Source organism: Protomyctophum bolini, assembly GCF_963924005.1.
Source record: "Protomyctophum bolini genome assembly, chromosome: 15".
Lineage (NCBI taxonomy): Eukaryota > Metazoa > Chordata > Actinopteri > Myctophiformes > Myctophidae > Protomyctophum > Protomyctophum bolini.
In genome coordinates, this window is record NC_137876.1 from 39,218,789 (window position 1) to 39,231,314 (window position 12,526).

The 12,526-nt window shown below is 40.1% G+C and overlaps 1 protein-coding gene across 3 annotated transcripts; it reads left to right on the forward strand.

The window, feature by feature from the left end:
- The first annotated feature begins 727 nt into the window (after positions 1–727).
- LOC308328947 (kelch-like protein 21) lies at positions 728–10,919 on the forward strand. Of its 3 annotated transcripts, none has more exons than XM_080783081.1 (13): positions 728–782; positions 3,083–3,196; positions 3,521–3,715; positions 3,836–3,970; positions 4,071–4,262; positions 4,517–4,660; positions 5,815–5,974; positions 7,054–7,203; positions 7,531–7,662; positions 8,156–8,332; positions 9,184–9,324; positions 9,721–9,901; positions 9,994–10,919. In XM_080783081.1, exons 2-13 carry the CDS (start codon positions 3,131–3,133, stop codon positions 10,160–10,162), a joined length of 1,842 nt encoding a protein of 613 aa, XP_080639207.1. In that variant the 5' UTR covers positions 728–782; positions 3,083–3,130; the 3' UTR covers positions 10,163–10,919. The 3 variants fall into 3 exon arrangements, with proteins under 3 accessions (XP_080639207.1, XP_080639209.1, XP_080639208.1); XM_080783082.1 differs by having other exon boundaries at positions 729–774; XM_080783083.1 differs by lacking the exon at positions 9,184–9,324.
- The last annotated feature ends 1,607 nt before the right edge of the window (positions 10,920–12,526 follow it).

Sequence of the window (12,526 nt, forward strand, 5' to 3'; positions counted from 1 at the left end):
AATCACTTCCACAGATAGTCCGCTAGGTGGCGGAAGGGGACCATTTCACCGAACCTGGGATCTACAAAATCCATTTCTCAGGACAGATTATTGGCCTGCCAAATGAAGGAATAAATTACCTACTGCCGCACAATACAGTTTTATGAATATGAGTAGACCTCACAACAAGTATCATATGGTAACTAATTGCAAAGCTGAGAAACTTCTAAATGTATTTTGTCTTAGCCTTTTTGACATTATTTAATTTAAACATGCTTATTAATGTACACGTTAAGATAGACTGTCTGTGCGGTGTGCAGATTGCATAAACATGAAATAAACATGGGGCGAGATATTTGTATTACGTATTATGTGTATTATATGCGTGCTTTGGGGCGAGAATCGAGATATCCACGCTGTGGGGATTTTTACCTGTACTATATTTTTACCTGTACTTTGAGATTTTTCCTGTACTTTTAAACACAGAGAGAGGGGGGAGGTAAAGTGTGCAAAGCTGCAGTGATGATTAAAACAATAAATAAAAAATGGTGTGGTAATCTAAATTGAAAATAGTTGTAAATCATCAAGTCATATCGTCACGATTCACGAAGGCATATGGGCCCGGGGCATAAACGTACACTGTACTAATTAAGGAGGAAAAAAAAATACTCGCTGGCCGGAACTGCTTATAGTGTCGTGTTGCCAGGGGGACAATATTAGTGGTTACACTACTTACTATGTATTGTAAACAAACCTCCATGATGTAAACACACTTCTCGAGAAACTGAAGAAAAGGTTTGTTGGTACGTCTGACTCTGAAATACTAATATTGTTTATTTTATGAGCATTTGTTGACGAGCTAATTTCACTGGAGTTTGTCTGTTGTGGCCACTTGTTTTGATTGATTGAAAAATGTATTAACAGTTTGCAGAATTACAGTACATTTCCAGCACAACTCAATACAAAGACTGTTAACTGTGAGTGGACGACCCAATAAAGCATTACACTTGTTTACAAGAGGGTCCACCTTGTTCAATTCATCAAAACATTTAGAGACACAAATTATAGACACTTCTATATAGCCAAAGAACAGAACAGAACAGAACAGAACAGGAATTCATCATACAGGAGGTAAAAAGGGAAAAGAAACATTATGGGGAAAAGGGGTGGGGGCGATTCCGAATTTACGGGGGCCAGTTTCGAATTGCAGCGTCCCTAGGTGCCTTTTCAGAGTGGTTTTGAAGGAGTCAAGGGATTGTACTGTAGTGTATGCACAATCATCTTCTTTACACACATAGACACAACTGGTTAACAAACTGCCCTCCCAATACACTGGGTATGAAAATTTAAACTGGTAATGGCAACAACTGATGGATCCAAATGGAGTGCTCTACTACAACCCAACAAGGCCACTGGCCAGGATAGCTCTGGTCCATAGACTTACTGCTTCAAGGGCAGTAAGGCTATGGACAACATCCCCTCCAAATGTCTCAGAGACTCAGCCCCCTGCACAAAAAAGGCAACAAATTAGACGCTGGCAACTAACGCCCTATTTATATTCTTCTCGAAAGTTTTGGAAAAAATTGTCTATGAACAGGTTGAAAAGTTGCTTGCCAATACAAAACTAATGTACGAATTCCAATCCGGCTTCAGAAGATCCCACTCATGCCTCCTCTATTTGAGCGACCACTGATCAAACATGAGGTGGATGCTGGCAAATACTGCGGCATGGTCATGCTGGACCTCCAAAAGGCTTTTGACACCATTTACTGTTCCTAATATATGTAAACGACATGAGTTCATGACATAGCCTGTGACTGCAACTTGTTCCTGTTGGCGGATGACCTGCAGGTTGAAAAGGCACCTGGCTCGCTGATAACAAACTATCATTACACCTGGGAAAAACTGAATTAATCCTCTTTGGATTAAATAGTAATCTCAGCTAAAGTTAAAGTGGGTGACAATATTATCATACGAAAATATGAAATGACCTACCTACAGTAGGTTTCATCTTGGAGGCAAATCTTTCCTGTGATAAAATGACGACCATATGTAATCAAAAAAAGTCAACCAAAGAACAAGATTTCTGACTGTACACTGTACAGGATCTCCTCACTGGTCAACAAAAACACCCTGAAGACCCTAACAGGAGCCCTCATACAAGGTTTCTTCGACTATGCATGCACCTCTTGGTACCACAGCACCTCAAATGACCTAGGATCAAGGCTCCAGACTTTCAAAAACAAACTGGTCAGGCCTCACTCCCAGATCCCACCTTACCTCTGCCCATTTTGATAGGCTGGAAATTGGAATGGCTGGGTTGACGACAGAGTACAGCAACTTGCAATGGGCCTGGTCTACAAGTAGACTTTATGTAGACTTTAATGTTGTAAAAAAAGTATTTACACTTGCTGAAAATAGCCGATCTACAACAAGCTCAGTGCGACGTGTTGTGACCTTGTAGATCGGCTATTTTCAGCATGCAACCAAGTGTAAAATTACTTATACTGGATCTCTTGTCCACAATCCCTTCCTAACATTTTAGTGTAGTTTTTATTTGACAAAATTGTCAATACATTTAGCCTTAGTTTTAGTCGTCATAGCTTAGTTTTCATATAGTTTACATTTAGTTTTCGTCAGTGAAAAAAGGTAGTCGACGAACATTGTTTGTCATAGTATTAAGTCGAAGAAATCACCACTGCAGCATAGTGTAGTTCAGTCCCACATCAAAGAGAGGCCGGCCTCCAAAGGTGGTGGTCTACTCTACTCTACACAGGTTGACATTTTGGTGAGGATGAGGTCGGCAGTCTGCTCATGCTTCTTGCACTCGCATGCTGCACTGTCTTCTTCATTGGCAATTTGAAGCAGCCGACCCCAGTACGCAGTCGGTTCAGCAGGGTCCATTGTCGGTAGATCTCCTTTGACGTCATCTCCCAGGTGCTGTTTTCCGCCGTGCGAAAAACAGCTGTACAACCACAATACAACATCACTTCACTATGCTCAGCCTGAACTGAATTAAATCACTGTATTCAACAGGTGATGAGATGTGCCGTGTAGCCAGCTGTAACAATATTGGTGTGTAATTTGTGTATTCTCTCTGCAGACGTAACCCCCTCCACCAAACCTCACTTCAGCCGTAGCTGAGAACATCATGGCTGCTGCCTCCGGGAGTGAACCACGACAGGCTGCGAAGAGAATGAGACTGGACACTTACCATGTAAGTTGTTGTGTTCAAGCTGCTGTGTGTTGATACACCAAGCACAGGAGGACAGAATACAAACTGGATGCCTGTCTGTCTGTACACACTGTATTATTTGCCTCTCTGCTTTTCAAGGCGTTTCATGAAACATTTGCATTTGTAGTGATGCATTTCGGTGTGATCAACACCACCTGCATTTTAGGAGGAGAGGGTTCACAAGGCAAAAGCTCATGGATAGTTTTCAAGCCACATTACCAGATCAGCCACATTATTCACAGATTAATATATATTTTTACTTGTCTGATTATAAATCTCCCTCTGGATGCTGTTGTTGCACTTCAGGAGGACGACACCAGTGTATCGCTGTCCTCAGCGGACACTGAGGTGTACGTGGAGCCCACCCATCCCAAAGAGATGTTAGAGGGCCTCAACAGGCTGCGTCTCAACAGGGCCTTGTGTGATGTGGTTCTGTGTTGTGGGGGGCAGGAGTTCCCCTGCCATCGCTATGTGCTGGCCTCTTTCAGCCCTTACTTTGAGGTAATCTTTTATTGACCTGCTGTTGTTAAGGGAATCGCTATATCCAGCCTGTTCATTGAAAATAAAAGCCTAACACATGAACACCCCCGAGCCAACCATTCACCTTTTCAACCTGCACAGGCAATGTTTACGTCTGGCATGGTGGAGTCCACACAGGAAAGGGTGACCATCAGTGCTGTGGAACCTCCAGTGTTTGGAATGTTGGTGAACTATGCCTATACTTCAGAGGTGTCTATCTCAGATGCAAATGTGCAGGTACATTATTATCATTATAAATCTTATTCATTGTCTACATGTTTGTCCTTCTACACAACATTGGTGCTTAATAAATATTGTTTTATTTTATTTGGTCTAGGCCCTACTAGTAGCATCAAACCTGTTGAATGTCATGGCTATTCGAGAGGCCTGCTGTGACTACATGGAGCGTCATATGGATATAAGTAACTGTGTAGGGATTAACTGCTTTGCTGAGGCCCAATGCTGTGAAATCTTGGCAGACCAAAGCTGGGATTATATTCTGGAACACTTCTGTGATTTATACCAGCAGGTCAGTGATCCAGAGGTATCATACATTTCCCAAGTTGTTTTGTTGTAGACTTTTTCTCCAATAACTTTGTTTTATTTCTGTTACTCAACCTGTCACCAATGAACGGATTAATATATTAATAAACTACAGTCACATGTTAATTTCAGTAAACAAATCATCTACTAACTGTGAGACTTCATCAGAGGAGAAAAGGTTACTTCAGTTTTATTTCACCTGTCAGCTAATCTACTGTATTGGTTTTGTTCTACCAACAGGAAGAGTTCCTGTCTCTCTCTGTGGAAGAACTGACAGATATTCTTGCCAGTGACCATCTCAATGTGCCCAAGGAGGACATGGTGTTTGAAGCTGCCATGCTGTGGTTAGACAAGTGTCCTACCCGCAGGCAGAACTTTGAAAAGGTTTTTGTTTTGTATTGTCCTGTTGTTAGACGGTCGGAGGTCTCTGCCTGACGATACGTGGATAGTTCTAAATGCATGTAGTTGCTAGAACAGAAACATTTGTTCATTCTGATGACGGCCAGCAGGTCGAAATATCAATTGAAAGGAACTTCTTTTATTTGTTGCGTCCAATGTCCGTGTGGCATATGGTACTTTCTGGTACTATGCATGTTTTTTATATACAGAACCTTTCCAAAAAATTGGAATATCATGGAAAAGTTGGTTCTTTACACAATTTTGGCTTCCAGCTCATAAAACCCACTAAAACAGAATTTCTAAAAATTTGAATACTGTGAAGAAATCAACATTTACTCATGAATGTTTTAATCTGAATGCCACGTTGAGAAATTAGGATCACATCAAATCAATCAAAATATGGTACTTTGAAAACAGAAATGTCAATCTTCAATACTTGGTTGGGAACCCCTTTGCCTTCATCACTGCCTCGATACGCTGTGGCAATCAGCTGAGGCAATCAGCCTGTGGCATTGCCCGGGAGTTATGGAAGCCCAGGTTTCCTTGGTGCTTGCTATCAGCTCTTCTTTGTTTCTGGGTCTGGTGCCCCTCATTTTCTTCTTGACAATACCCCATAGATTCTCAAGGGGGTTTAGGTCCGGCGAGTTGGCTGGCCAGTCAAGCACAGTGATGGCATGGGCATCAAACCAGGGTGTGGTGCTTCTGGCGGTATGGGCAGGGGCCAGGTGCTGCTGGAAGATGACATCTGCATCTCCATACAGATCCTCAGCAGAAGGAATCATGAAGTCCTCTAAAACATTCTGGTAGACTGTTGCGGTGACCTTGGATGTAAGAAAGCAGAGTCAGTTATGATTCGGGGTGCAATGTCCAGTGATCAACTCTGCTTGGTGATTTCTAATTGATTTCTAATTCACAGTATTCCATTTATTTGAATTTATGTTTTAGAGGGTTTTATGATCTGGAAGCCACAATTGTGTAAAGATAAACAAATAAATACTTGAAATCGTTTATGTTGTGTGCACTGAATCTATAATCTATGAAAGGAATTTTGAATGGAATTATGGAAATAAACCAACTTTTCCATGATATTAATTTTTTTTGGAAAGGTGCTGTAATATATCCGTTCTGTGTTCTTTAAGGTGCTAGAGCAAATCCGTCTGCCTCTCATAAGCCCCTCCTACCGCCACACTGTGATTGAGTCTCTGGATGTGGTGAAAGAATACCAGGGCTGCCAGAGGTTCATCTCTGAGGCCAAAGACCAGCCCTTCTGTAACACAGCACGCCCACGCAGGACCGCAGGTACCCTTCCTCACACATTGTAACGGTTTGTATGATGCACAATATTGATTTTTTGCAGCCGATACCGATATCGATAACTTCTTGCTTCTCAACACCGAGAAGTACCGATACTAATAACCGATAATAAAAAAATATAGACAGGCATAACAATGACAAACTAGTGATTAACGGTACATGTAACACAGCTTTGACCTCAGCGGCTCACCCAACAGTATGGGACATTTTTACATTGAAGTTTTTTATTCACCTGGGCATTTCTCAGATATAATTTGTCAGGATTCCTTGTTGTCTCATTCTGAAGGGGTCAAAGAAAGTCTATTTTATTTCATTTTTTTTACCTTGCACGTCTGGTTATATTTGGTAATGTAGTTGGCCCTTGGGTGTTTTTAATATTTTCTAAAATGACACCCCTGACCTAAGCAAATACAGTATACAGTCATACATATGCTGGGTGCTTGTCAGCAGATACAAACAATCAGCAGATAAAACAAATAATCATTGGCGCTATTAATAATGTTATCGGGCCGACAATTATATCATAATTCCTGATATCGGGCCGATAATTATCGTGCATCCCTAATATAAATCAGTGTTTTTCTAGTTTTGACAATTTCCTCCAATGTACACACTTGCAAAGAGTAGATTTAAAGGTTATGTCTTTTCCTTTATTTTTCGTTTTTCTTTTAGGTTTTATGACCTCAATTACAATTACACCCAAAAACCTGAACTTTGAACATTCAGTGGATTGTCTGTGGTCTGGAGCTGGAGTCTTTCTGAGCTGCAATGAAAACAGGCAAAACAGTGACATCTGCTGGCAAATCCCTTTGACATAATTATATGGGATTGTCTGTCTCATAAACAGCAGAAAACTCAGAGCACCTGTTTGTGCCAGAAAACCCCACACCACAGAAAATCTACTGAATGTTAAAAGTTTTTTTGGGGTGGAATTGAGCTGAGAAAACCGAAAAAAATTAAGAAACATTACAAAAAATATGTTTTTTATGTCACAATCCCTTTAAGAGTTATATCTTCTTAAAACTAATCTGACTCACTTGTTACTTCTCACCTGTATTTTGAAGTAATAGTGATGGTGGGAGGAGACAATTCGGGCGAGGTATTTGACAAAATTGAGATCTTTGATCCCCTGAAAAATCAATGGAAGACACTAGGACGTTTGCCAAAGGACACTCAAGGATGTTTGCCAACGATGCCAGCTATGTTTAAGCGTGGTGAGTAAATGTCACAAAACCAAGTCAACAAATAACAGGGTAAATACATGGTCACATAAGTGTGTGTCAAGGAAATTGCACACTGCGTTCATGATTTGAGGCATTTTGTTCAAAATGGACGAATCCTGCACACGCACATTTTATCCAATCAGGATGGAATATGGACAGATCTTGATCATATGTCTGTAGAGATACTGTGAACCAATTTACATGATTTTATTTTACAGAATCTGAAGGAGTAATATCAAAAGATTTTATTGACATCTTTATTGCTCTAACAATTAAGGCATAAATCAATGTTTTAATTCTGCTCTTCTCCCACCATAGGTTCATCTACTCTGTATTTGGCTGATGGACTGCATTATTCACGCGATACGAAGATGTTTCGCTATGACGTTTCCCATAACTCATGGGAGTCGGCTTCATTGGCTGCCATGAATAAACCACGTGAATACTTCAGTAAGATTGTTAAGTGTGTTTGTGTGTGTGTGACTGTGTGTGTGTGTGTGTGTGTGTGTGTGTGTGTGTGTGTGTGTGTGTGTGTGTGTGTGCGCGTGCGTGTGCGTGCGTCGGTAATCTAGATTCTAGATAATATTGATAGATATGTCTAGATTTCTGGACGACATTGGTTTTGGTTGCTTATATAATTATATGGAAATTACCTTTCTACAGTTGAATATAGAACTAAATAGAAGTGTCACTGTAATTGTGAAGTGGTGAGGTAGAGCAGCAGAAAGGTAACACTACTTTCACACTGATATCACAGCCTTGATTAATTATGGATTTAGTGCTTCAAACTACAAAAAAGGAAACTACAAAAAGTGTTGTTGCCTTGGTTACCAGTGAAGGAGAGACTGTATAGAGCAAATGGCAAGGACATCACTTGACATTACTTCTAATTCGTTTTTTTCCCCTTTTTTCTCCACAACTCCACATGGTCTACACTCTACAGGCATGGTGACACTAGATGGCTACGTGTATGCCATGGGTGGTCCGTGGCGCTCAATTGAGCGGTATGACTTTAAGGCTGACAGCTGGCAGCTCATAGAACCTGTCGATCTGGAAGCGTTTCTAGCTTCTAACACCCGCGTCGCTGCGACTGCACTAGAAGGACATCTCTATTTTTTTGGTACGGAACAGTTTTATGCAACTGCAGGCTCAGCCTGCTGGGTTTCATAAGGTGTGTGTTTCTACTCTGGAAAATCTGGAAGTCGGGAATGCATGCAATTATACTTTGTACTTGTACTTGTTGCCAAGAGTAATCGCTGTACCCGTTGTACCCACTACTGTGGTAATGGATTTCTTCCATCCCAGTGAGGGCAAGAGTTATAATTTTCCTCCCTGGTGGCACAGTTTATTCTGGCTAAAATGTAGTATTTCAGTTTATTGAAGCCAATTGCCATCAGCAAAGCAGTGTGGAATGTCTATAGAGCACCGAAGTCTAACGTCAATATCGGTAGAGGGCGCAAATCCACGGGTTCATGTACTTTTTATTTGCATTGTAATCCCCATAGGGGGATTTTAGATTGCCTAATACAAGAACTGTTTGAAAAATAAACATTTCGTTTCACTCATATGGATATGAAGAATCAACTATGAAGAATCAACTGACTGAGAGAAAATGCTATCGTTACTGCTGCTGAATTAGTTATATTTTCGCTAGAAGTAGACTGTATCATATGAGTGACTGCAAACGATACAGAGACACCTCCCTGACAATAACGCAGAGACAGCTTGTTTATTTTTGGACCACAATGCTTGGTCCAAAAAGCATGGGGTCATCTTACGATTTTAAGATGACCCCATGTTATCCTCCATAGAGAAATTACTTCCGTGAACCAGGGGAATCGAGGGGATGAGCGAGTGACGTCAGGACTTCGGCGCTCTATTGCGTCACCTGTGTGATGTTTTTTTCTTTGGTGTGTAACTGTGTGTGTGTGTGTGTGTGTGTGTGTGTCTGTCTGTACTCCTGGGCCCTAGGTGTAGATAAAGATTCGCATTCAATCAGCAATGTGGCCAAATACAACCCTGAAACATCTGTATGGACGGAAGTTGCTCCTATGCATACCCCACGTGTCTTTCCAAATATCCTTACTCTCAACGGAAAGATCTATGTAATAGGTATCATTCTGCTCTTAAAGGTTCTTAGTCAATGGTGGAAGTCAAGAAGTACACGGCTTCATTTGAGTAAAAGTACCAAAATATATAGTCACAAATAGCAGCAATCTTTTGCATTCACTCTGGGGCAAATGGCAGCATTTTCTTCTCAAACTATTTAAATAGTATACCAAAAAAGCCTCTGATTTAAAATGTGTTGAAATGTAGCACCTCTGTTTATATGTTCAGTACGTCAAGTAAAGTAAAAATGCAAAGTTGTACTTGAGTAAATATATTACAGTTGTTCCACCATAGTAAAACCACTCATTTTAGCTCCATAATGGACTCTGTTCACTGTAGTTTGGCACATAATAGAGCCCATTAAAAGTCACTAAACTCTTATTTCTTGTTTATCTGTAGGTGGACGTCGTGGACAGCATAATGATTCTGTGAACATCTTTGAGAACACGATGGAATGTTACAACCCCGAGACCAATCAATGGACCGTGTGTGCCCCCATGCAAGAGAGACGCGTCGGGCATTGCGCAGTTGAGGTGGATGGAAAGATCTACGTACTAGGAGGGCGGGATGAGAACCACAGGTAAGACACTGCCTCCATGAATGCCTGGGAAAAGGTGGCTTCTTGTCCACAGCATATATTTAACACATGGCTATTGGTCTCTCTTCATGTAGACTCATCGAGAACATCGAGTGCTATTGTGAAGAGGCGGACACCTGGGAAACTGTGGGGCAGATGCCCAATGTTCGTGACAGTTTCAGCTGCATGTCTTTAATGCTGAGGAAAGACTGTGCAGCCAAATTTTATGAATATGAAAGTGACTATTCTGATTTTGAATATTAATAGTATTTACTGGCTATACTGGGAACACTGCACTAAATTATCATGGCAGTTGCCTACTTAGGTCAACTGTTATGTTTCACTGGCAACAGATATTGCTCATAATATATGATCTGTATACCTACTGTGTAGGCTGGCTTACATGGTACATATATCTAGCCTGGCGCAGCCACACTTCACCCGCCCCTATTGCATATGCCCCGAGGCGGATAGCCCAGCGCAGGGGTATATTAGTATCGCAACGCGAGGAACATATATCAGCCTCACATTACAGTCTGTACATAGTTATTTGAAGACAGAGAAGCCCTTTGGCTAATTTAAATGAGTCGAGGATATACAGTAGTTAAAGTGTTTAATGTGTCTTGGGCATAATGTAACAAATAATAACAAAAATAAGGATTTGACCCACGTGGGTCTTTCTCGGGGCGAGGCTAGAAGGATTATTATCTCATAGCCTCTAATCAAGAGCATCTGCTATTCTTTTGTTCTTTGACCTATACTATAACATAGTATCTGTTCATAATCTGGTGATACATTGTGCCTTATGTTATGCCTATATCTTTATTTTGAAATTGTTTATACACCGTTATCCCAGTCAGTCCTATTGCTAAGGTCAGACTACATTTTTTTCTTTTTATATGTGATCTCTTACTTTCTAACATTATTTGTATTTGAATATTACTTGTAAAGCTGTTACATACTGTGGTGCTGACGACACCTGAATTATCTATGCCGGGGATCAATAAAGAACAACACTGTATATCAATAAATGTTTTTTTTTTTTTTTTTTTTTACGTCAATGGGAAATTGCACCTACAGTAGTCTTTTCATAGTATTTTCATACTAAATTTGTTATTTCAAAGAGACAAATCAGGAGAAAATCTACTTTATTATTAATCAACCTTTGTCCCAGCACACTCTCGTGGAATATATCACCAGTAACCAGGACGCTCGTAAGATTTGCCTGCTTAGGAGACCATTTGTAGGATTATGTATACCTTGCGACTATCTGATGTCGCTGATTCCCCAATAGCAGAAAAAAACTAAATTTCTAATCCTGTGCAGTGGCAGTAATAATCAAATTATTGAACAAAGGGGAAATGTTTTTATATATCATTTCACACTATAGAGAATTGATTAGTCATTTATACATCTAGTATGCATCTATGTCTGGACCTATCATACTGAAGTTAGTCATGCTGGGGAAAAACATCTTTTTAAAATGACTGCATAGCGTTCTTATTTACAACATGCATTTTAAAACGTTTTTTTAATATTTAATACCGTATTGTTTATGTATTATGTCCCTCAAACCTATTTCTAATGGTTGAGACTTGAGCCTAAATCACCACTCTGATATAACCAGTTCACGTCTTTCTGGCCTCTGAAGCAATTTCATCTGCAATACAACAATGTCCTGAGGTGGTGGTAGGCGCTGCTAGGCAAATGATCTTATCTTTGAGTCACTCATGCTGGATAAACCCAGGCATTTCCATTCCATGCCAGCTTGGAAAAATCTGCAATGGCGGACATTGTAAATAAATTGGAAATGCTAATTTGGAACTGAAGAGGGCGAGGAATTATACAAAGTAGTGATACAGATGACATAACGCGTACAACCAAATCAGTTGCTGTTCCTGAAATACATTTTCATAAATGCCCTTATATGATGAGAAAGCCTGATTGTTCAAAATTGCGTTTGAAAAGTTGAATTTCATGTTGTGGAAACAATAATAAATATAGTTTATGAAGAGAGAGAGAAGCCATTTCACCTATGCATAGAATGTAAAGAAAGCTACATTTTTAACACAAATAACAGGACTGGTGTAACACTGCACATATTTATATAAGGGCAAACCACTGAAGCAGTCTTATTGTGATATTAAACAAGAACCCTTGAGATAACTAATCCAACGAGTGGTATCTTCTTAAGATAATGTACCTCACCAAAATAGGTTCAGTGATAAACAATCATCTTAATGCTGCTTTCATCACAAAAAGGTCCTGATATTACTGCACTAAAACAGAATTCTATTATACATGTGGTCAGCAGATGGCAGTGTAGTGGAGCCTAGTGCAGCTACAGAGGTCTTGAGCAGTCATACGGTGCCTTGAGCAGTCATACGTCTCCTAGTTTTTATTTTATTAGTAATTATATCCTTCAACGTCTTATTGTTCATGCCCCAAAATGACTGGATATACAGGTATTGTAGCAATAAGCAATTTGTAGAAATTGTAAACCTTAGACCTTAATTGTCGAAAGTTTAATGTAGGGGGAGGATAATGACTACAGACAGAGAAAGGTGTACGAATAAATTATTTAACACGCAGTATTGAAGTGACGCGATTTTCTTAAAGTGTTAATAC

Excerpts from the sequence above, each read along its gene's own strand:
- LOC308328947 (XM_080783081.1), top strand. The coding sequence starts at position 3,131 with ATGGCTGCTGCCTCCGGGAGTGAACCACGACAGGCTGCGAAGAGAATG. Across the intron at positions 4,263-4,516 it reads TCTGTGATTTATACCAGCAG|GAAGAGTTCCTGTCTCTCTC; the intron begins GTCAGTGATCCA and ends TTCTACCAACAG. Across the intron at positions 5,975-7,053 it reads ACGCCCACGCAGGACCGCAG|TAATAGTGATGGTGGGAGGA; the intron begins GTACCCTTCCTC and ends TGTATTTTGAAG.